Below are 23142 nucleotides of genomic sequence, written 5' to 3' on the forward strand. Positions count from 1 at the left end.
GTGGCTGGGCAATATACTACGTGGCTGGGCAATATACTACGTGGCTGGGCAATATACTACATCGCTGTGCAATATACTACGTGGATGGACAATATACTACGTGGCTGGGCAATATACAGGTCCTTCTCAAAAAATTAGCATATAGTGTTAAATTTCATTATTTACCATAATGTAATGATTACAATTAAACTTTCATATATTATAGATTCATTATCCACCAACTGAAATTTGTCAGGTCTTTTATTGTTTTAATACTGATGATTTTGGCATACAACTCCTGATAACCTGTCTCAATAAATTAGCATATCAAGAAAAGGTTCTCTAAACGACCTATTACCCTAATCTTCTGAATGAACTAATTAACTCTAAACACATGCAAAAGATACCTGAGGCTTTTATAAACTCCCTGCCTGGTTCATTACTCAAAACCCCCATCATGGGTAAGACTAGCGACCTGACAGATGTCAAGAAGGCCATCATTGACACCCTCAAGCAAGAGGGTAAGACCCAGAAAGAAATTTCTCAACAAATAGGCTGTTCCCAGAGTGCTGTATCAAGGCACCTCAATGGTAAGTCTGTTGGAAGGAAACAATGTGGCAGAAAACGCTGTACAACGAGAAGAGGAGACCGGACCCTGAGGAAGATTGTGGAGAAGGACCGATTCCAGACCTTGGGGAACCTGAGGAAGCAGTGGACTGAGTCTGGTGTGGAAACATCCAGAGCCACCGTGCACAGGCGTGTGCAGGAAATGGGCTACAGGTGCCGCATTCCCCAGGTAAAGCCACTTTTGAACCATAAACAGCGGCAGAAGCGCCTGACCTGGGCTACAGAGAAGCAGCACTGGACTGTTGCTAAGTGGTCCCAAGTACTTTTTTCTGATGAAAGCAAATTTTGCATGTCATTCGGAAATCAAGGTGCCAGAGTCTGGAGGAAGACTGGGGAGAAGGAAATGCCAAAATGCCTGAAGTCCAGTGTCAAGTACCCACAGTCAGTGATGGTGTGGGGTGCCATGTCAGCTGCTGGTGTTGGTCCACTGTGTTTCATCAAGGGCAGGGTCAATGCAGCTAGCTATCAGGAGATTTTGGAGCACTTCATGCTTCCATCGGCTGAAATGCTTTATGGAGATGAAGATTTCATTTTTCAGCACGACCTGGCACCTGCTCACAGTGCCAAAACCACTGGTAAATGGTTTACTGACCATGGTATTACTGTGCTCAATTGGCCTGCCAACTCTCCTGACCTGAACCCCATAGAGAATCTGTGGGATATTGTGAAGAGAAAGTTGAGAGACGCAAGACCCAACACTCTGGATGAGCTTAAGGCCGCTATTGAAGCATCCTGGGCCTCCATAACATCTCAGCAGTGTCACAGGCTGATTGCCTCCATGCCACGCCGCATTGAAGCAGTCATTTCTGCCAAAGGATTCCCCACCAAGTATTGAGTGCATAACTGAACATTATTATTTGATGGGTTTTTTGTTTGTTATTAAAAAACACTTTTATTTGATTGGATGGGTGAAATATGCTAATTTATTGAGACAGGTTTTTTGGGTTATCAGGAGTTGTATGCCAAAATCATCAGTATTAAAACAATAAAAGACCTGACAAATTTCAGTTGGTGGATAATGAATCTATAATATATGAAAGTTTAATTGTAATCATTACATTATGGTAAATAATGAAATTTAACACTATATGCTAATTTTTTGAGAAGGACCTGTACTACGTGGCTGGGAAATATACTATGTGACTGGGCAATATACTACGTGGCTGGGCAATATACTACGTGGCTGGGCAATATACTACGTGGCTGGGCAATATACTACATCGCTGTGCAATATACTACGTGGATGGACAATATACTACGTGGCTGGGCAATATACTACGTGGCTGGGAAATATACTATGTGACTGGGCAATATACTACGTGGCTGGGCAATATACTACGTGACTGGGCAATATACTACGTGGCTGGGCAATATACTACGTGGCTGGACAATATAGTGGCTGGGCAATATACTACGTGACTGGGCAATATACTACATCGCTGTGCAATATACTACGTGGATGGACAATATACTACGTGGATGGGCAATATACTACGTGGCTGGGCGATATACTACATGGACATGCATATTCTAGAATACCCGATGCGTTAGAATCGAGCCACCATCTAGTTATATATAAACCCCTTGATTTTGTTACTCCCTACCCCCTGACGAAGGATTTCTTATCCGAAACGTGCGTCGGGGTGTGCACATTGCTGGGACTGTGTGGCACCTATAAGGTATTGATCTTCCCAAAATTATCTGCTGCTGCTGCCACTTTGCACTTTTTTATATTGCACTTTGCTACCCTATGTGTGGATTGTTTTATTCTTTGCTGTTGGCACTTTGCACTTTCTCTACATTGCACATTGCTACCCGGTGTAGTGGGGCTTTTTGCGGTTGGATCTAATTTATTTCACATTGCACAATGTTACCCTATGAATTTGGTTTTTTTATTGCTTGGCCACGTTCAGTTTTTGATGTGGCTAGTGAGATATATGATCCCTTTGCCAATTTATGGCTGATAGGATCATGTATATTTTCATTGGAGATCTGTATGTGTATATATATATATATATATATATATATATATATATATAAACACACCTTTTGGTGCCCCCCCCCCTTCTATTTAGATTTCAGCATATGATTGATTTTAAGCATGTCTACCCTTATTTATAATTATTATTTTTTTCTTGCCCTAATATATGTGCACACTGTATTTTATATTTTAAATTGTTGCAAATAAAGTATATTTAATTTTATATCTTTGCTAGTGTTTTCTTGGGTTTTTGGTTCCATGATCTCGGTGACTGGCTTACACCAGGTAGATAAGTGTGGGGCTGGAGGAGAGCGGTTCTCTCCGTGATCAGGAAGGACACCGTCTCAGTTTTCTCCTCGGTCACAGGAAGCTGCCTCCAGTCTATAAGACGCACTCACTTATTAGGAAGATTTGTTTTTGCTAAGTGTGTCTTATAGTCCAAATATACAGTAAGTTCTAAAGTAATATTTCTCATTTAATTATACAACTGTCTGTTTTTGTATTACTTGTAAAGAAAGTTTTTTGAGAGTCAACAAAATATGAATTTTCAGCAATTAATTTTCACACTCTAGTTATAATAACGGCTTCTCACTGTGGGGGATTTTTAATGATTTACGGGTCTGTCCAATACTTTGACAACCCCTTCTCATTCCTCAGGTTTGATCCTGTTAAAATGAAAACAATTATACAAACCTCCTATACAGGTGCTGCTCCAGCGATATCAGCACTTCCATTCCTGGGGCTCAAGTGAAATTGTTACATCATGTGAGCCCTGCGCCCAGTCAGCAATGGCGTCACTGTTCCCCACCTGCTGACAAATTGAACATTAAGAGGAAATCGGAGAGCAGCCAAACCCCCTGGCTTCCTGTTGATTTTCAAGACTTCCGAAGGCAAAAACAGAGAAGCTGGCATTGATTGGGTGCAGGGCTCGTGCAATGTAGCAGCCTCACATAAGCCCCAGGAACCTCACATGAGCGCCACTGGCATGTCACGGGCAAGGAAGGTGAGTATGAGTGTTTTTATCTTAACTAAGCCAAAAATAAGAAATGACGAGGTTGTCCTAGTTGTGGACAACTCTTTTAAGAAGATACATTTTTCAGTTAAAACATTTCATCATTCTGGACATGAAAAAGGTTTTTTCCTTATGTGACTGCTCTGATGATTAACAAAAGATGATTTCTTCACAAAACATTTCCCACATTCTGAGCATGAAAAAGGCTTCTCCTGTGTGTGAGTTCTCTGATGTCTGATAAAACTTGATTTATCTGAAAAACATTTTCCACATTCTGAACAGGAAAAGGGCTTCACTCCTGTGTGGATTCTCTCATGTACAACAAAATTTGATTTATGGCTGAAACTTTTCCCACATTCTGAACATGAAAATGGCTTCTCCCCTGTGTGGGTTCTCTGGTGCTTAACCAAATCTGATTTATCTGTATAACATTTCCCACATTCTGAACATGAAAATGGCTTCTCCCCTGTGTGAATTCTCTGGTGCTTAATAAAATATGATTTCTCTGCAAAAGATTTCCCACATTCTGAACAGGAAAAAGGCTTCTCCCCTGTGTGAGTTCTCTGGTGACTAACAAGATTTGATTTCTGGTTAAAACATTTCCCACATTCTGAACAGGTAAAAACCTTCTCCCCTGTGTGGATTCTCTGATGGGTATTGAGATTGTCTTCCCGGTTAAAACATTTTCCACATTCTAAACAGAAAAAGGGTTTCTCCCCCGTATGGCTTCTCTGGTGCCTAACAACATCTGATTTCTGGTTAAACGATTTCCCACATTTGGAACAATAAAATCTGTTCTCTGCTGTGTCAATTTTTTTATGTTTAACAAAACACTTTTCGAAGGAAAAACTACTTCCATATTCTGAACATGAAATTGTCTTCTTTGCTTTAGAAGCAGTTGGTTTTTTAATACATATTTTGTGACTTTGATTTCCCATAGTAGTCAGTAATGAGTCAGAAGACCGGACCTGTTTCATAGGATCAGATGACAGATCTTTGCAGTGAAGGGATGATGGTATATCTGGAGTAATGACAGTCACTGCAGTTGTATCCTGTGGAATCTCAAGATTATCGGATTTAAAAATTGGAGATGTCAGCCGTCCCTCTGATCTCCTGGTACAGTCATCTGCTAAGAATAAAACCAATTATTATTTGTAAATAAAATATCCTTGAATTTGACATTTTTTTACATTTCTATTTAAACTGTCCGTAAAAAATGGAAAATTATGAAAAATATTGAATTATTCAACAAGACAATGACAGTTCACGGTCTAATAGAAAACCTCATAGGATGAACCATTGGAGCGTGGAGTTCAACTGCTTGTTCATTCTACCAAATTTGGAATAAAAAGCCACCAAACAATGCTATGCAGGCAAAAATAATACTAATAAAAACTTCTACTCATTTCACAAAAAACAGGTCCATCATCTGTCAGTGGAGAAAGCAGAGGTTTCCACATCATTAGTGGCTCAAAGGCTGTTGAAAAGCAGCATGGCTTCCAGAAACCAATCCACCAATATCCGATCTCTCAAAGTCAAATAATTTTCACTTTCCAACATTCTCTGCGTGCTGATTTCCAGAAGTCGCCTGTGTAGTCAAAATTGACAACACTCCTATAGATTAATCTCTGTTATTATTGGACAGAAATTCACACTTGGCCTCACTGGATATTTAATGTCGATCATAAAAGTGAAGTTTGCCCTGATAGACTGGACCTGGTCTTGTAGGGACCATATGATCACATTCAGCAGCACAGAAGGGAGAGAAGGGAGATTCATCCGATAAGATCTCAGGGATCTAGGAAGCCACCAGCATCATCACCCTCCGCTTTCTCCTACAGGACCATCATCATATTTATCTTCAAGTGATTTTCTATCTTGTCAGCACATTCTACGTAAGCTGCCATTTGGCTTTGTAGTTTACAGATCGGGCAGGTAACGGTCAGAGTCTTCTAATCCAGGGAATAGGTGGATCTTCCAGATTGTAAGTTATAAAGAAGGGATTCAATGCCCAAAGTTACGCTGTCATTTGGCTGTCATTGTTACTTTACAGATCTGGGCAGGTAACAGTCAGAGTTTTCTAATCCCAGGGAATAGGTGGATCTTCCAGGTTGTAAGTTATAAAGAAGGGATTCAATGCCCAAAGTCATTTGAACAGTTTTGGGTGGAGGAGATTGTTGTGGTCTAGAGGTAAAATGGTGATCACATGATTGTGATGCGGCCGGACTACACCACCGATAAAGCAGCCACAGCCGGGGACTGAGGAGAATCTGTGACTTCTCTGCATTTAGTGGTCACTACTCACCTGGGTAGCCATATGTAGGAATTTCCTCTTTACACCGCTCATCCCCCCTCACATATGTCTCTGTAGTATTATTATGGGTCAGATCTTCACCCTGAAACAAATATTGTAAAAGTCACCGACAGATGGAGAAGTCCCATCTATGATCAGCTCTAATCCTGCCATCTCCACCGGTCTCATCACACAAGTATGTAGAAGAAAAGATATTTTCAGGTGATGCATGGAGCGCTGCCCAGAGTCCTCAGTGTCCAATCAAGAGGTAAAACATGAGTACTTGAAATATATATTTACAAATGTATTGTTACTAGTGATGAGTGAATGTACTCGTTGCTCGGTTTTTCCAGAGCATGCTCGGGTGGTCTCCGAGTATTTGTGACTGCTTGTAGATTGTTTTTGTCTCCGCAGCTGAATGATTTACAGCTATTAGCCTGCCTGAGTACATGTGGGGGTTGCCTGGTTGCTAGGGAATGCCCACAGGTAATCTAGCTGGCTAATAGCTGTAAATCATTCAGCTGCGGAGACGAAAACTAAATCTACGAGCACTAAAAAATACTCGGAGACCACCCGAGCAACGAGTGCACTCGCTCATCACTGATTGTTACATGTTTAAGAGCAGAACTTGCTCCTTCATCTGGCAAAATATAAATCTACCATGTACAATGACTCCAGACCTTATATACACCCATGGGCGTCTGCTGACCAATCAGGTGGTAATTAAGTAATGCTAATGACCAGAAATAAACCCGAGATAATGAATAAAACATTATAAAACAATTGATCCTTTAACATAAACCTGTAGGGACATGGAAACTGACAAAAGTGAATTATTGATTACTCATTGGAAACTTCGGCCCAAGGTGCACAAGATTCCCACTCACCAGTGTTACCCTGTGTTTTCTATACGTTCATTCCAGCTGTCTGGTGTCCGTGTGGAAAGTTGTGAAGGATATTGGAAATCATCAGCATTACTTATTTACCCCCTGATTTGTCAGCAGACGCCCATGGGTGTATATAATGGTCTGGAGTCATTGTACATATTATATTTACATTTTGCCTGAGGAAGAAGCACGTTCTGCTCCTAACAAGACATTTTTAAATAGATTTTTCAAATACTCAAGTTTTAACTCTTGATTGGACACTGAGGACTCAGCGCTCCATGCATCACCTGAAAATATATTTTCTTCTATAATTTTGGTTCTAGACCCTAATGGGATCCTGCAGGTGGACCAGCAGCTAACAGAACTCCTATCCAGTCCTAACCAGTGATGTGCCGCAGCTGCACATCTCCCACAGGCGAGCACATTGCCAACGTTACAATAGCTCTCCTACCTTGTTGATCCGCACGAGGCGCGCTGTTCTATTTCTTCTTCATCATCACACAAGTATAAATCATATAATACTGGAGGGTAAAACAACACTGAGCACAAGACCTTCACCGGCGTCTACACATCATAGGGGAGATCTCCTGACACCTTCTCTCCATCTACCTGATGGTCCTGAGGAGCATTGGGATCTTCTTGGTTACAGTCCTGTGGAAGAAGAGGACGGGGACATCTCTCTGGTGTTGTCCTCTTACTGGATAGATCTGGAGGAAACACATACAGGGAGTGAATTCATTCTTTACATACAGATAATTATAGGCCGTGTGTATTTAGTCCTGTATTACCTGGAGATGTGAGGGGCTGGGGAACCTCCATCGTGACGTCCTTGTACAGATCTCTGTGTCCTTCTAAATACTCCCACTCCTCCATGGAGAAATAGACAGCGACATCCTGACACCTTATAGGAACCTGACACATACAATGATCCCGTCATCCCCCGATCCCTCCATAGTGTTACTGTATAATGTCCCAGCATTCCCAGCAGTGTCACCTCTCCAGTCAGCAGCTCAATCATCTTGTAGATGAGTTCTAGGATCTTCTGGTCATTGATGTCCACATGAATCAGGGGGTGAGGTGGAGGCCCCGTGATTGGGCTCAGGGGTCTTCCCCAGCCCTCAGACACAGGGTCCTGACAGCGATCACTAGAGGTCTTCTTCACCACTGTGTAATCCTGGTAATGGAGAGACACATTAATAAATCTCACTACAGACATTTCCGGAGTCCTCACCTCTCCAGTTCTGTCCATCTGTTATTCCCATAGATAAGAATGATGTAATGTGACGTCATCAGAATCTCTCACCTCTCCAGTAAGCCGGAAGAGGATCTCTAGGGTGAGGCGTAATATCCTCTCCGCCATCTTGTCTCTGTCCATATCCATCACTGATGGGTAAATCAGGACAATTCTCTTCTGTAGAAGATCTTCACTGAGAGGATCCGATATTGTAGAGACCTGAATGAGAAGATGAGCGATGTAACATCAGAAGAATCCTGTAATAATACAATTACTGGAGATAATGAGGGAAACATATGAGGAGATTTATTATTTTACAGCATTTAGTTTCCTTCTTTACATCTACTAATAAATCCTATATATTTAGGCCACAGACAACAAGCAGTTTCCTCCTCGGAGTCGGCAGCTGAATACGTTCCTCATAGACTCATCTTCCATAACGCTAATTCTCCTCTCATTTACCGACCCTGGAATCGGCATTAGCAATACTGCAGGAGATATTCATTACACGCGACATGAGAAATAACTACTTCATGATGAGGACGACATCTTCATCTTCTACTACGGCTCTAGAGACAGATGTGGCCAGAGTCGGTCACTGACTCCATCACCACCGGCCTCTATATGAACACTGTGGGGGGGGATGGCGGCACTATGAGAACATTATACTGTGGGGGGCCGTACTATGTGGGTAACACATTTATCTGGTTCCCGTCTTCCATAGTTTGGTCGTTTGTATCTATCAGTAGAAAATGATAACATTTCTCTGCGGCCCCCACAGTCTGAGTGTTCGGGGGGAATCGCTTCTCCCCTTGGATTGGAGCTGATACTATGAAGCTACAGTCACTACACAGACTTCCTGCCACCTCCATAAAGGGCAGAACTGTCCGAGGATTATTACAGCTGATAGTTCCCCCAATTAGAAGGCACCTGTGGATATTGGGGTCTTTACCTGCTCCAGGTCTGGTGTGGAGCCTCCACCTGCAGAACCAGGACCTGTGATGAGGTCACCGAAGGGGAGGAGTCAAGGTCACATGATCAGGGCTCAGCGTGTGCAGGACAGGACCTGTGATGAGGTCACCGGAGGGGAGGAGTCAGGGTCACATGATCGGGCCTCAGTGTGTGCAGGACTCTGCTGTGCTGGTTGTCATGGTGTCAATGAGGGGAAGTTGATGTGAGGGGTCAGGAGGGGTTTACAGTGTGGATGTAGCGGAGCCGTGTGTACGAGGTGTACGGAGCGGAGCCGTGTGTGTACGAGGTGTACGGAGCGGAGCCGTGTGTGTACGAGGTGTACGGAGCGGAGCCGTGTGTGTACGAGGTGTACGGAGCGGAGCCGTGTGTGTACGAGGTGTACGGAGCGGAGCCGTGTGTGTACGAGGTGTACGGAGAGGAGCCGTGTGTACGAGGTGTACGGAGCGGAGCCGTGTGTGTACGAGGTGTACGGAGAGGAGCCGTGTGTACGAGGTGTACGGAGCGGAGCCGTGTGTGTACGAGGTGTACGGAGCGGAGCCGTGTGTGTACGAGGTGTACGGAGAGGAGCCGTGTGTACGAGGTGTACGGAGCGGAGCCGTGTGTGTACGAGGTGTACGGAGCGGAGCCGTGTGTGTACGAGGTGTACGGAGCGGAGCCGTGTGTGTACGAGGTGTACGGAGCGGAGCGGTGTATATGAGGTGTACGGAGCGGAGCCGTGTGTGTACGAGGTGTACGGAGCGGAGCCATGTGTGTATGAGGTGTGCGGAGCGGAGCCGTGTGCACGAGGTGTACGGAGCGGAGCCGTGTGTGTACGAGGTGTACGGAGAGGAGCCGTGTGTACGAGGTGTACGGAGCGGAGCCGTGTGTGTACGAGGTGTACGGAGAGGAGCCGTGTGTGTACGAGGTGTACGGAGCGGAGCCGTGTGTGTACGAGGTGTATGGAGCGGAGCCGTGTGTGTACGAGGTGTACGGAGAGGAGCCGTGTGTACGAGGTGTACGGAGCGGAGCCGTGTGTGTACGAGGTGTACGGAGAGGAGCCGTGTGTACGAGGTGTACGGAGCGGAGCCGTGTGTGTACGAGGTGTACGGAGAGGAGCCGTGTGTGTACGAGGTGTACGGAGCGGAGCCGTGTGTGTACGAGGTGTACGGAGAGGAGCCGTGTGTACGAGGTGTACGGAGCGGAGCCGTGTGTGTACGAGGTGTACGGAGAGGAGCCGTGTGTGTACGAGGTGTACGGAGCGGAGCCGTGTGTGTACGAGGTGTATGGAGCGGAGCCGTGTGTGTACGAGGTGTACGGAGAGGAGCCGTGTGTGTACGAGGTGTACGGAGCGGAGCCGTGTGTGTACGAGGTGTACGGAGCGGAGCCGTGTGTACGAGGTGTACAGAGCGGAGACGTGTGTGTACGAGGTGTATGGAGCGGAGCCGTGTGTACGAGGTGTATGGAGCGGAGCCGTGTGTGTACGAGGTGTACGGAGCGGAGCCGTGTGTACGAGGTGTACAGAGCGGAGCCGTGTGTGTACGAGGTGTACGGAGCGGAGCCGTGTGTGTACGAGGTGTACGGAGCGGAGCCGTGTGTGTACGAGGTGTACGGAGCGGAGCCGTGTGTGTACGAGGTGTACGGAGCGGAGCCATGTGTGTACGAGGTGTACGGAGCGGAGCCGTGTGTACGAGGTGTACGGAGCGGAGACGTGTGTGTACGAGGTGTACGGAGCGGAGCCGTGTGTGTACGAGGTGTACGGAGCGGAGCCGTGTGTGTACGAGGTGTACGGAGCGGAGCCGTGTGTGTACGAGGTGTACGGAGCGGAGCCGTGTGTACGAGGTGTACGGAGCGGAGCCGTGTGTACGAGGTGTACGGAGCGGAGCCGTGTGTGTACGAGGTGTACGGAGCGGAGCCGTGTGTACGAGGTGTACGGAGCGGAGCCATGTGTGTACGAGGTGTACGGAGCGGAGCCATGTGTGTACGAGGTGTACGGAGCGGAGCCGTGTGTACGAGGTGTACAGAGCGGAGACGTGTGTGTACGAGGTGTACGGAGCGGAGCCGTGTGTGTACGAGGTGTACGGAGCGGAGCCATGTGTGTACGAGGTGTACGGAGCGGAGCCGTGTGTACGAGGTGTACGGAGCGGAGCCGTGTGTGTACGAGGTGTATGGAGCGGAGACGTGTGTGTACGAGGTGTACGGAGCGGAGCCGTGTGTGTACGAGGTGTACGGAGCGGAGCCGTGTGTGTACGAGGTGTACGGAGCGGAGCCGTGTGTGTACGAGGTGTACGGAGCGGAGCCGTGTGTACGAGGTGTACGGAGCGGAGCCGTGTGTGTACGAGATGGAAGGAGCGGAGCCGTGTGTGTACGAGGTGTACGGAGCGGAGCCGTGTGTGTACGAGGTGTACGGAGCGGAGCCGTGTGTGTACGAGGTGTACGGAGCGGAGCCGTGTGTACGAGGTGTACAGAGCGGAGACGTGTGTGTACGAGGTGTACGGAGCGGAGCCGTGTGTGTACAAGGTGTATGGAGCGGAGCCGTGTGTGTACGAGGTGTACGGAGCGGAGCCGTGTGTGTACGAGGTGTACGGAGCGGAGCCGTGTGTACGAGGTGTACAGAGCGGAGACGTGTGTGTACGGAGCGGAGCCGTGTGTGTACGAGGTGTACGGAGCGGAGCCATGTGTGTACGAGGTGTACGGAGCGGAGCCGTGTGTACGAGGTGTACGGAGCAGAGCCATGTGTGTACGAGGTGTACGGAGCGGAGCTGTGTGTACGAGGTGTACGGAGCGGAGCCGTGTGTACGAGGTGTACAGAGCGGAGACGTGTGTGTACGAGGTGTACGGAGCGGAGCCATGTGTGTACGAGGTGTACGGAGCGGAGCCGTGTGTACGAGGTGTACGGAGCGGAGCCGCGTGTGTACGAGGTGTACGGAGCGGAGCCGTGTGTACGAGGTGTTCGGAGCGGAGCCGTGTGTGTACGAGGTGTACGGAGCGGAGCCGTGTGTGTACGAGGTGTACGGAGCGGAGCCGTGTGTGTACGAGGTGTACGGAGCGGAGCCGTGTGTGTACGAGGTGTACGGAGCGGAGCCGTGTGTGTATGGGGTGTGCAGAGTGGAGTCGCGTGTGTACGATGTGTACGGAACGAAGCCGCATGTGTATGATGTGTACAGAGTAGAGCCGTGTCTGTATGGGGTGTGCAGAGCGGAGCCGCGTGTGTACGAGGTGTATGGAGCGGAGCCGCGTGTGTACGAGGTGTATGGAGCAGAGCCGCATGTGTACGATGTGTACTGAGCGGAGCTGCGTGTGTACGGAGCGGAGCCGTGTGTGTACGAGGTGTACCGAGTGGAGCCGCATGTGTACGATGTGTACTGAGCGGAGCTGCGTGTGTACGAGGTTTACGGAGCAGAGCCGTGTGTACGAGGTGTACGGAGCAGAGCTGCGTGTGTACGAGGTGTACGGAGAGGAGCCGCGTGTGTATGAGGTGTACGGAGCGGAGCCGCGTGTGTACGAGGTGTGCGGAGCGGTGCCGCGTGTGTACGAGGTGTACGGAGCGGAGCCGCGTGTGTACGAGGTGTACGGAGCGGAGCCGTGTGTACGAGGTGTACGGAGTGGAGCCGTGTGTATGAGGTGTACGGAGAGGAGCCGCGTGTGTACGAGGTGTACGGAGAGGAGCCGTGTGTATGAGGTGTACGGAGAGGAGCCGCGTGTGTACGAGGTGTACGGAGCGGAGCCGTGTGTATGAGGTGTACGGAGAGGAGCCGCGTGTGTACGGAGCGGAGCCGCGTGTGTACGAGGTGTACGGAGCGGAGCTGCGTGTGTATGAGGTGTACGGAGCGGAGCCGTGTGTACGAGGTGTACGGAGCGGAGCCGTGTGTGTACGAGGTGTACGGAGCGGAGCCGTGTGTACGAGGTGTACGGAGCGGAGCCGTGTGTGTACGAGATGTACGGAGCGGAGCTGCGTGTGTATGAGGTGTACGGAGCGGAGCCGTGTGTACGAGGTGTACGGAGCGGAGCCGTGTGTGTACGAGGTGTACGGAGCGGAGCCGTGTGTACGAGGTGTACGGAGCGGAGCCGTGTGTGTACGAGATGTACGGAGCGGAGCCGCGTGTGTATGAGGTGTACGGAGCGGAGCCGTGTGTACGAGGTGTACGGAGCGGAGCCGTGTGTGTACGGAGTGGAGCCATGTGTACGAGGTGTACGGAGCGGAGCCGTGTGTGTACGATGTGTACGGAGCTGAGCCATGTGTATATGGGGTGTGCACAGCGGAACCGTGTGTTTTACTCTCAATTTTTTTTCCTTTCTGCCGCAGGTTACGCCTTTTGATTACACTCTTAATAATGGAAGTATTGAGAGCTCATCCGCCTGTTGAGTGAGCGCTGATTGCCGGCAGGGCTCACGGGGCAGACTCACATACTAGTGAGCTGGCGTACACTTATTTCTTTTATACTAACCAAGCACCGGCAGGAAACGGCTCTGGTTTGTGATGTGGGCAGGTCATGTTGAAGATGGATTTACAGAGTGCTTGTACATGGATTGAACGTGATTGCTAAACCAATTAATTCACATTCTGATACTAATTTTTGTTTTTTAGAATTTTTTCACAGCGTTTTGGCCACATGAGAGCTTCACATCACTGCACCTACAGTTTCATGTTGGGAAATCCACAAATATTGTAAAGTGTCCATGTAATATAATGTGGAGAAATCTCAGCCCCTCGTGACGCCTTCCCCATCCGAGCAGAGCTTCACAGATCGGACTACAAGTTCTCCAAGATTGCAGTACACTTCCAGCCTGCAGGCCTTTGTCGGGTTCCACACATCCAGTCCCCTTTGTGATGATATCAGATGAGGTTTTTCCATTGAAGACAAACCTGCTGAGCCGTGCACGTAGATTTGTGGAATACACCTTCGGTATCATGAGTAGTCAGTAGAGGCTCTTGAGCACACAGCCATCCAATTGGAAGTGAAAGCAGCCGATGCAGTGATAAAGGCATGCTGTGTACTTCACAACTGTGCACAGGAGGACGCTCCAGAGCAGGGTGGGGAGTCCAGTGGTAGCAGAGGCTGCTCAGTGTCTCTGCTGGATGGCAGGCTGTATGGTCGCATAATGCAGCCTGCCATCTAGATGTAGCAGAGCTAGACCCATCGTGGGACAAATGGATTATCATTAGTGATGAGCGAGTATACTCGTTGCTCGGGTGGTCTTGAGTATTTGTTAGTGCTCAGAGTTTTAGTTTTCATCGCCTCAGCTGCATGATTTACGGCTGCTAGACAGGATGAATACATGTGAGGAATGCCTGTTTGTTAGGGAATTCCCACATGTGTTCAGGCTGTCCAGCAGCCGTTTATCATGCAGCTGAGGCGACGAAAACTAAATCTCCGAGCACTAACAAATAATCGGAGACCACCCAAGCGTGCTCAGGAAGACCCCAAGTAATGAATATTCTCGCTCATCACTAATTATCATCTCAGTGGACAAGTGAGAAATATTAAAGAAAATGTAGGGACAAACAAAATCCTCTAGATTGGATTCTCATAGAAAATAATTTTATTAAAGTACACGTTTGCGCTTTTTCTCATCATTTTTGTGGTTGAGTTGCATTTCCAATTTTGAATGGTTTTTAATTTAAATTATGTACTTTAATAACATTATTTTCTATGAGAATCCACTCTGGAGGATTTTGTTTGTCCCTACATTTTCTTTGGTTATCTTATGGTCCTCCTATCTTGGTATTTTTTGAGCAGGTCATTTTGTATCAGGTGAGAAATATTGTTGTTTGTTATTTTAATTCTTTTGCAGAGTACAATGGCGTCACTGAAATGGGCGATGTCGTAAGTATGGTTTAACCCCTTTAACGTTCTTTTGAGCGCCCGTTATTGCATTTTAATGCAATGTCATGGCGACCAAAAAAACGTAATTCTGGCATTTCGAATTTTTCTCGCTACGCCGTTTAGCAATTAGGTTAATCCTTTTTTTCTATTGATAGATCGGGAGATTCGTAACGCGGCGATACCAAGTATGTGTAGGTTTGATTTTTTTTAATTGATTTATTTTGAATGGGTCGAAAGGGGGGTGATTTAAACTTTTATATTTTTTTTATTTTTTTCACATTTTTTTTAAACTTTTTTTTGTTTTACTTTTGCCGTGCTTCAATAGCCTCCATGTGAGGTTAGAAGCTGGCACCACTCGATCGGCTCTGCTACATATAAAACATAAGAAAAATGGAGTAAATGGGTTAGTAACTGGCTTAGTGATAGAAAGCAGAGGGTGGGTATAAATGGTATAGTCTCTAACTGGGTCGCTGTGACCAGTGGGGACCGCAGGGGTCAGTATTGGGACCTGTTCTCTTCAACATATTCATTAATGATCTGGTAGAAGGTTTACACAGTAAAATATCGATATTTGCAGATGATACAAAACTATGTAAAGCAGTTAATACAAGAGAAGATAGTATTCTGCTACAGATGGATCTGGATAAGTTGGAAACTTGGGCTGAAAGGTGGCAGATGAGGTTTAACAATGATAAATGTAAGGTTATACACATGGGAAGAAGGAATCAATATCACCATTACACACTGAACGGGAAACCACTGGGTAAATCTGACAGGGAGAAGGACTTGGGGATCCTAGTTAATGATAAACTTACCTGGAGCAGTCAGTGCCAGGCAGCAGCTGCCAAGGCAAACAGGATCACGGGGTGCATTAAAAGAGGTCTGGATACACATGATGAGAGCATTATACTGCCTCTGTACAAATCCCTAGTTAGACCGCACATGGAGTACTGTGTCCAGTTTTGGGTACCGGTGCTCAGGAAGGATATAATGGAACTAGAGAGAGTACAGAGGAGGGCAACAAAATTAATAAAGGGGATGGGAGAACTACAATACCCAGATAGATTAGCGAAATTAGGATTATTTAGTCTAGAAAAAAGACGACTGAGGGGCGATCTAATAACCATGTATAAGTATATAAGGGGACAATACAAATATCTTATACCAAGGAAGGTGACGGGCACAAGGGGGCATTCTTTGCGTCTGGAGGAGAGAAGGTTTTTCCACCAACATAGAAGAGGATTCTTTACTGTTAGGGCAGTGAGAATCTGGAATTGCTTGCCTGAGGAGGTGGTGATGGCGAACTCAGTCGAGGGGTTCAAGAGAGGCCTGGATGTCTTCCTGGAGGGCAACAATATTGTATCATACATTAGGTTCTGTAGAAGGACGTAGATCTGGGGATTTATTATGATGGAATATAGGCTGAACTGGGTGGACACATGTCTGGCTGCCGCACTTCATGTCCTCAGAACTACCAACCCTTATCCTGGGAGACTTCAACATCCCCATTAACAGCCCCACTTCCACATCTGCATCCCAGCTTCTGTCACTAACCACTTCTTTCGGCCTCTCACAGCTCTCAACCTCTGAAACACACAAAGACGGTAACACCCTGGACCTGGTCTTTGTCCGACTCTGCTCAATCTCCTACCTAGATAACTCACCACTTCCCCTCTCTGACCACAACATTCTCTCCTTCACACTCACATATCCTTGCTCACCCCAGCACCCTCCTACACACCATTCAGTAAGAAATCTACAAGCCATTAACCCTCTTACACTTTCAGACTCCTTACACTCATCATTGTCCCCAATCTCTTCCTTTTCATGTCCTGATCTGGCTGTACATCACTTCAATGACACTCTTAGAAGCACCCTTGACCAAGTAGCTCCCCTCACCCTCAGAACCTCCAAACACAGAATAAAACAGCCCTGGCTTACATCGCAAACCCGATTTCTCCAGCGATGCTCTAGGAGTGCTGAACGCTTATGGAGGAAAACACGCACACCAGAAGACTTCATACACTTCAAATTTATGTTAAGGACCTATAACTTTGCCCTTCACTTCGCTAAACAGACCTACTTTACCACTCTGATCTCCTCACTATCCAACAACCCCAAGAAACTTTTTGACACCTTGAACTCCCTCCTCAGGCCAAAAGCACAAGCCCCTATCACAGATATTTGTGCTGGTGACCTGGCCTCCCACTTTATAGAGAAAATAGACAATATCCGTCAGGAAATCCGCTCCCAACAACTAAGTTCAGTGACTCCCATCCCTCCCCTCATTGCCCCTGGCTCACTCTCCACATTCGATCCCATCACAGAAGAAGTCTCCAAGCTCCTCTCCTCTTCTCGTCCGACTACATGCACTACCGACCCCATTCCCTCACATCTCCTCCAGTCTCTCCAGTTGTCACAAGTCACCTAACTACAATCTTTAATCTCTCACTCTCCTCTGGCATTTTCCCCTCCTCCTTCAAACACTCTATCATTACTCCATTACTAAAGAAACCCACCCTCGACCCATCCTGCACAAACAACTACAGACCGGTCTCCAATCTCCCCTTCATCTCTAAACTCTTGGAGCACCTGGTCTACTCCTGCCTTACCCGTTACCTCTCCACTCACTCCCTCCTAGACCCTTCACAGTCCGGTTTCCGCCCCCTACATTCGACAGAAACTGCACTCATCAAAGTGACCAATGACCTTCTGACAGCAAAACGTAAGGGTGACCACTCTCTGCTCATTCTTTTCGACCTTTCTGCAGCTTTTGACACTGTTGACCACCCTCTCCTTCTCTCTAGGCTCCAGTCACTAGGCATTAAGGACACTGCTCTCTCCTGGTTCTCCTCCTACCTTTCTGACCGCTCCTTCAGTGTTCTGTTCTCTGGCTCCACTTCATCTCCTCTTCCTCTCACTGTTGGGGTACCTCAGGGCTCAGTTCTTGGCCCCCTTCTGTTCTCTCTCTACACGGCCCCAATTGGACAGACCATCAGCAGATTTGGCTTTCAGTACCATCTTTATGCCGATGACACACAACTATATACGTCATCCCCTGACCTTACCCCCGCTGTACTACAGAACGCCACTGACTGTCCGCAGTCTCCAACATCATGTCCGCTCTCTATCTGAAACTCAACCTCTCCAAAACTGAACTTCTTCTGCTCCCACCATCTACTAACCTCCCTAAATCTGACATTTCCCTCTCCGTGGGTGGCACCATAATAACACCCCGGCAGCAGGCGCGCTGTCTGGGTGTTATGTTTGACTCCGATCTCTCCTTCACCTCCCATATACAATCTCTTGCCCGCTCGTGCCGCTTACACCTAAAGAACATCTCTAGAATCCGCCCTTTTCTCACCATGGAGACAGCTAAAACCCTCACTGTCGCCCTGATCCACTCCCGCCTGGACTACTGTAACGCTCTATTAATTGGCTTCCCCCTCACTCGACTTTCCCCTCTCCAGTCCATCCTTAATGCAGCAGCCAGGGTCGTCCATCTGGCTAATCGTTACTCGGACGCATTTCGCCAGTCGTTACACTGGCTGCCCATTCATTACAGGATACAATTCAAAGTACTTATTCTCACCCACAAAGCTCTCCACAGTGCGGCACCCCCTTACATCTCCTCCCTCATTTCTGTCTATCAGCCTAACAGACCACTGCGCTCTGCAAATGACTTTCGATTAACCTCTGCACTAATCCGTACCTCCCACTCCCGACTCCAAGACTTCTCCCGTGCTGCGCCAATCCTCTGGAATGCTCTACCCCAAGATATTAGGACCATCCATAATTTGCATAGTTTTAGGCGCTCGCTCAAAACACATTTTTTCAGAGCGGCCTATCACGTTCACTAATCAAAGTTATGTTATGTTTGTGTGTGTGTGTGTGTAGCCCATTCACTATCCCCATCTATTCCCCAACCCCTGAAGATGGCTGGACCATGATTGTAAATACATCATTGTAAATACACACCTGTACTTTGCATCTCCCCCACCTCATTGTAGATTGTAAGCTCTCACGAGCAGGGGCGGATTATTGGGCTTTAATTATTGTATTGTTAACGTTGTTACTTATGACTTTTGTGTTTGAAACTGTTAAACTGTAAAGCGCTGCCGAATATGTTGGCGCTATATAAATAAAGATTATTATTATTATTATTATTTTTTCGGCCTTACTAACTATGTTACTATGAGTACAGTCCAAAAGTATTCAAAAATGTAAATTTATTAAGGTAATAAACACAACATATAAAAAGACTAGGATCAGGTAATCAAAATACAGACAGTTATGTCCCTACTACAGATGTTAATATTATTCATGGGTAAAAAGTGCTCAAGGGCCGCGAAAAATAACCCTTAAGTCTGCACAAAAAATATGTAGTAGTGATACAAGTATCCTAATGGCTATAATAAACTGTGCGCTATGCCATTAAACAAGACAGGGTTATACGCTCTCATCCGTGCTTACCCATGATGTTGCTAAGACAGTGCAACGTGTCCACGCCGCCACCAACGCTCGTTTCGCCTCTTTCTCAAGGTGCGGTGGTGTACTGTGTGCCCACCCGCCGTTAAATACCCTCATCACTAAGTGTCCATCCTCACGGCGCATGTGTCTGGATCCGTGCGCCGGTGGTTGCATTACTTCCGGCAGAGTGCGTCAGACATGCGGCCAAAGAGACATCGCATAGACGTCACTGACCCGCACACGTCAGCATCCAGCGCCATCCATAATGCTCCGGACTGCACGGGCCGCAGACATGAACACAGGGGTGGTACCAACAGCGGGGAAGGGAGTTCTATCAAGCAAGCAAGATCAAATTGCTAAGGTACATAAAAAATACAGGTAACACAATAATCATAATAATACAAGGCAAATGTGCAGAATAAAGTGCATATGTGCAAAAAGAGTGGCATGATGGTACCATGTAAAAGATACGTACAATAATTATGCCCAAAAATACAATATATAAATATACAAAAAGTGCTAAATAATGATCAAAGATTTTTTCTATTTGTTGGGAAGCAATGTGATCGTGATGCTATTTTCCAATAGGTGTTTCACATAAATTGATTTATTTCTGACAAGAAACTCCGAAGATGGTCCAAAAGATCTCAATTACGTCATAGTTCATCAATGTATATGATACCAAAAAATGAATGGACTAAAAAAGGAGAAGAAATGTAAATGTGTATATATATACAGCATATATATATATTAGTACAATATAAAACATAAAGACACACAGAAAACAACACATTAAAACTTATAAAAGGAATGCAGAACGAGGATATCAGATCATAAATAGGAGCTAAAACTCACTGAGACCTACTGGTGCCATCGTGTCAAGTGTCACAATCCACCAGGCGTGCCTCCTGATGAAGTTCATAACAAAACGTGCGTTGGGGCGGCAGGGACTGGGTCAGCTGGCACGACAGCCTTTTTTACTGGTAAGATAGATATGTGATATCCTTCCGCAATAATTTTGTCATATAGGACAGTAATGGTATATTGATGTTGTTATATGCACTTTATGTAAATATTTATTTTCGTCAATCTATACCACTACCGACTATTGTGAGTCGTGCTATCGACATGTTATGCGCTTGTAGTAACTGATATTATGTGCACTTGGCACTTTATTTAAAGTATTTTTTAATTCTGTCAGTTTATACTACCACTGACTATACAGAGTCATGCTATGCTGATATATAGATCAGCTATCTAGCTGCTCTTTGCAGCTGGATGGTAGATAGGATATAGATTTTTGCTAATATTATCCAGGCTGGTTTTGTGCTAGAGTACCCGGTCCCTTTGATTAGATGTCCAGTTCAGTTTTAGATTTATGTAATCCTTTGTGTATTATACAATAAAGATATTACTATTTAGGAACAACAGCAGTAAAGGTTTTAGTGAGTTTTATGGGAAGGAGTACTGACAGTGCAGTAAACTAATGACTGCTTTTCGGAAAGTCACATGTTATGGGGAGGAGCTAACTGTTATGATTTGAGTCAGAAAAGGATGGTGATGGCAGCAAAGACTAGTATGTGAGACTGACATGAGACAGGCCTCTACAGGGAGATAGAAGGGAAGGCAGTGGACAGCCGCCATTGTGAGACACTGACAGGAGACAGGCCTCTACCGTGATCTGAGCCTGCCACAGGAAGAGAGAAGGGAAGGCAGCGGACAGCCGCCATTGTGAGACCTGACAGGAGACAGGTCACAGGGATCTGAGCCCTGCCACAGGGAGATAGAAGGGAAGGCAGCGGACAGCCGCCATTGTGAGACACTGACAGGAGACAGGCCTCTACCGTGATCTGAGCCTGCCACAGGAAGAGAGAAGGGAAGGCAGCGGACAGCCGCCATTGTGAGACCTGACAGGAGACAGATCACAGGGATCTGAGCCCTGCCACAGGGAGATAGAAGGGAAGGCAGCAGACAGCCGCCATTGTGAGACTCTGACAGGAGACAGGCTCTACAGGGATCTGAGCCCTGCCACAGGGAGAGAGAAGGGAAGGCAGCGGACAGCCGCCATTGTGAGACTCTGACAGGAGACAGGCCTCTACCGTGATCTGAGCCTGCCACAGGGAGAGAGAAGGGAAGGCAGCGGACAGCCGCCATTGTGAGACTCTGACAGGAGACAGGCCTCTACCGTGATCTGAGCCCTGCCACAGGGAGAGAGAAGGGAAGGCAGCGGACAGCCGCCATTGTGAGACTCTGACAGGAGACAGGCTCTACAGGGATCTGAGCCCTGCCACAGGGAGAGAGAAGGGAAGGCAGCAGACAGACGCCATTGTGAGACTCTGACAGGAGACAGGCCTCTACAGGGATCTGAGCCCTGCCACAGGGAGAGAGAAGGGAAGGCAGCGGACAGCCGCCATTGTGAGACTCTGACAGGAGACAGGCTCTACAGGGATCTGAGCCCTGCCACAGGGAGATAGAAGGGAAGGCAGCAGACAGCCGCCATTGTGAGACTCTGACAGGAGACCGGCCTCTACAGGGATCTGAGCCCTGCCACAGGGAGAGAGAAGGGAAGGCAGCGGACAGCCGCCATTGTGAGACTGACAGGAGACAGGCCTCTACCGTGATCTGAGCCCTGCCACAGGGAGATAGAAGGGAAGGCAGCAGACAGCCGCCATTGTGAGACTGACAGGAGACAGGCCTCTACAGGGATCTGAGCCCTGCCACAGGGAGATAGAAGGGAAGGCAGGGGACAGCCGCCATTGTGAGACTCTGACAGGAGACAGGCCTCTACAGGGATCTGAGCCTGCCACAGGGAGAGAGAAGGGAAGGCAGCGGACAGCCGCCATTGTGAGACTCTGACAGGAGACAGGCCTCTACAGGGATCTGACCCTGCCACAGGGAGAGAGAAGGGAAGGCAGCGGACAGCCGCCATTGTGAGACTCTGACAGGAGACAAGCCTCTACAGGGATCTGAGACCTGCCACAGGGAGAGAGAAGGGAAGACAGCGGACAGCCGCCATTGTGAGACTCTGACAGGAGACAGGCCTCTACAGGGATCTGAGCCCTGCCACAGGGAGAGAGAAGGGAAGGCAGCGGACAGCCGCCATTGTGAGACTCTGACAGGAGACCGGCTCTACAGGGATCTGAGCCCTGCCACAGGGAGAGAGAAGGGAAGGCAGCCATTGTGAGACTCTGACAGGAGACAGGCTTATGAAATCAATTATTAAACCTTATATAAGTCAGTTCAGATATGGTGTAGCAAGATGGCGATTGCGTCTTTGAAGATGTCTTGGAAATCCTTGAAACTGTCTTGGAAGGAATCTTTGGAATGCAGGAGTGAAGATACTGGAATACACCATATTTGAAAATGAAGTTGGAATGAACCAATCAGAGTGACACTAACTATTCAGAAGTTGTGCGACCTCTCCTATTCCGTGTTTTTAGTATCTTCCTTTGTTCAGAATAAAGTTCAGTTGGGGAACAACTTTCGCTGAGAGAGGCTGTGTGTACAATACAGGATACAATTCAAAGTACTTGTTCTCCCCCACAAAGCTCTCCACAGTGCGGCCCCCCATACATCTCCTCCCTCATTTCTGTCTATCAGCCTAACAGACCACTGTGCTCTGCAAATGACTTTCGATTAACCTCTGCACTAATCCGTACCTCCCACTCCCGACTCCAAGACTTCTCCCGGGCTGCGCCAATCCTCTGGAATGCTCTACCCCAAGATATTAGGACCATCCATAATTTGCATAGTTTTAGGCGCTCGCTCAAAACACATTTATTCAGAGCGGCCTATCACGTTCACTAATCAAAGTCATTTTATGTTTGTGTGTGTGTGTAGCCCATTCACTATCCCCATCTATTCCCCAACCCCTGAAGATGGC

General features: G+C 47.3%; 1 protein-coding gene across 1 annotated transcript in view; it reads right to left on the bottom strand.

Annotated features, from left to right (window-relative positions):
- Positions 1 to 23142, bottom strand: part of LOC138672441 (uncharacterized) — a 654503-nt gene that overhangs the window by 24122 nt on the left and 607239 nt on the right. The window contains exons 17-19 of the mRNA XM_069760413.1: positions 7389 to 7486; positions 5905 to 5995; positions 3755 to 4728 (exon numbers count right to left, since the gene is read on the bottom strand). Of these exons, the coding sequence (XP_069616514.1) occupies positions 3755 to 4728; positions 5905 to 5995; positions 7389 to 7486 (1163 nt within the window). The remainder of the gene's footprint in view (positions 1 to 3754; positions 4729 to 5904; positions 5996 to 7388; positions 7487 to 23142) is intronic.

The sequence above is a fragment of the Ranitomeya imitator genome, chromosome 3, assembly GCF_032444005.1.
Source record: "Ranitomeya imitator isolate aRanImi1 chromosome 3, aRanImi1.pri, whole genome shotgun sequence".
Lineage (NCBI taxonomy): Eukaryota > Metazoa > Chordata > Amphibia > Anura > Dendrobatidae > Ranitomeya > Ranitomeya imitator.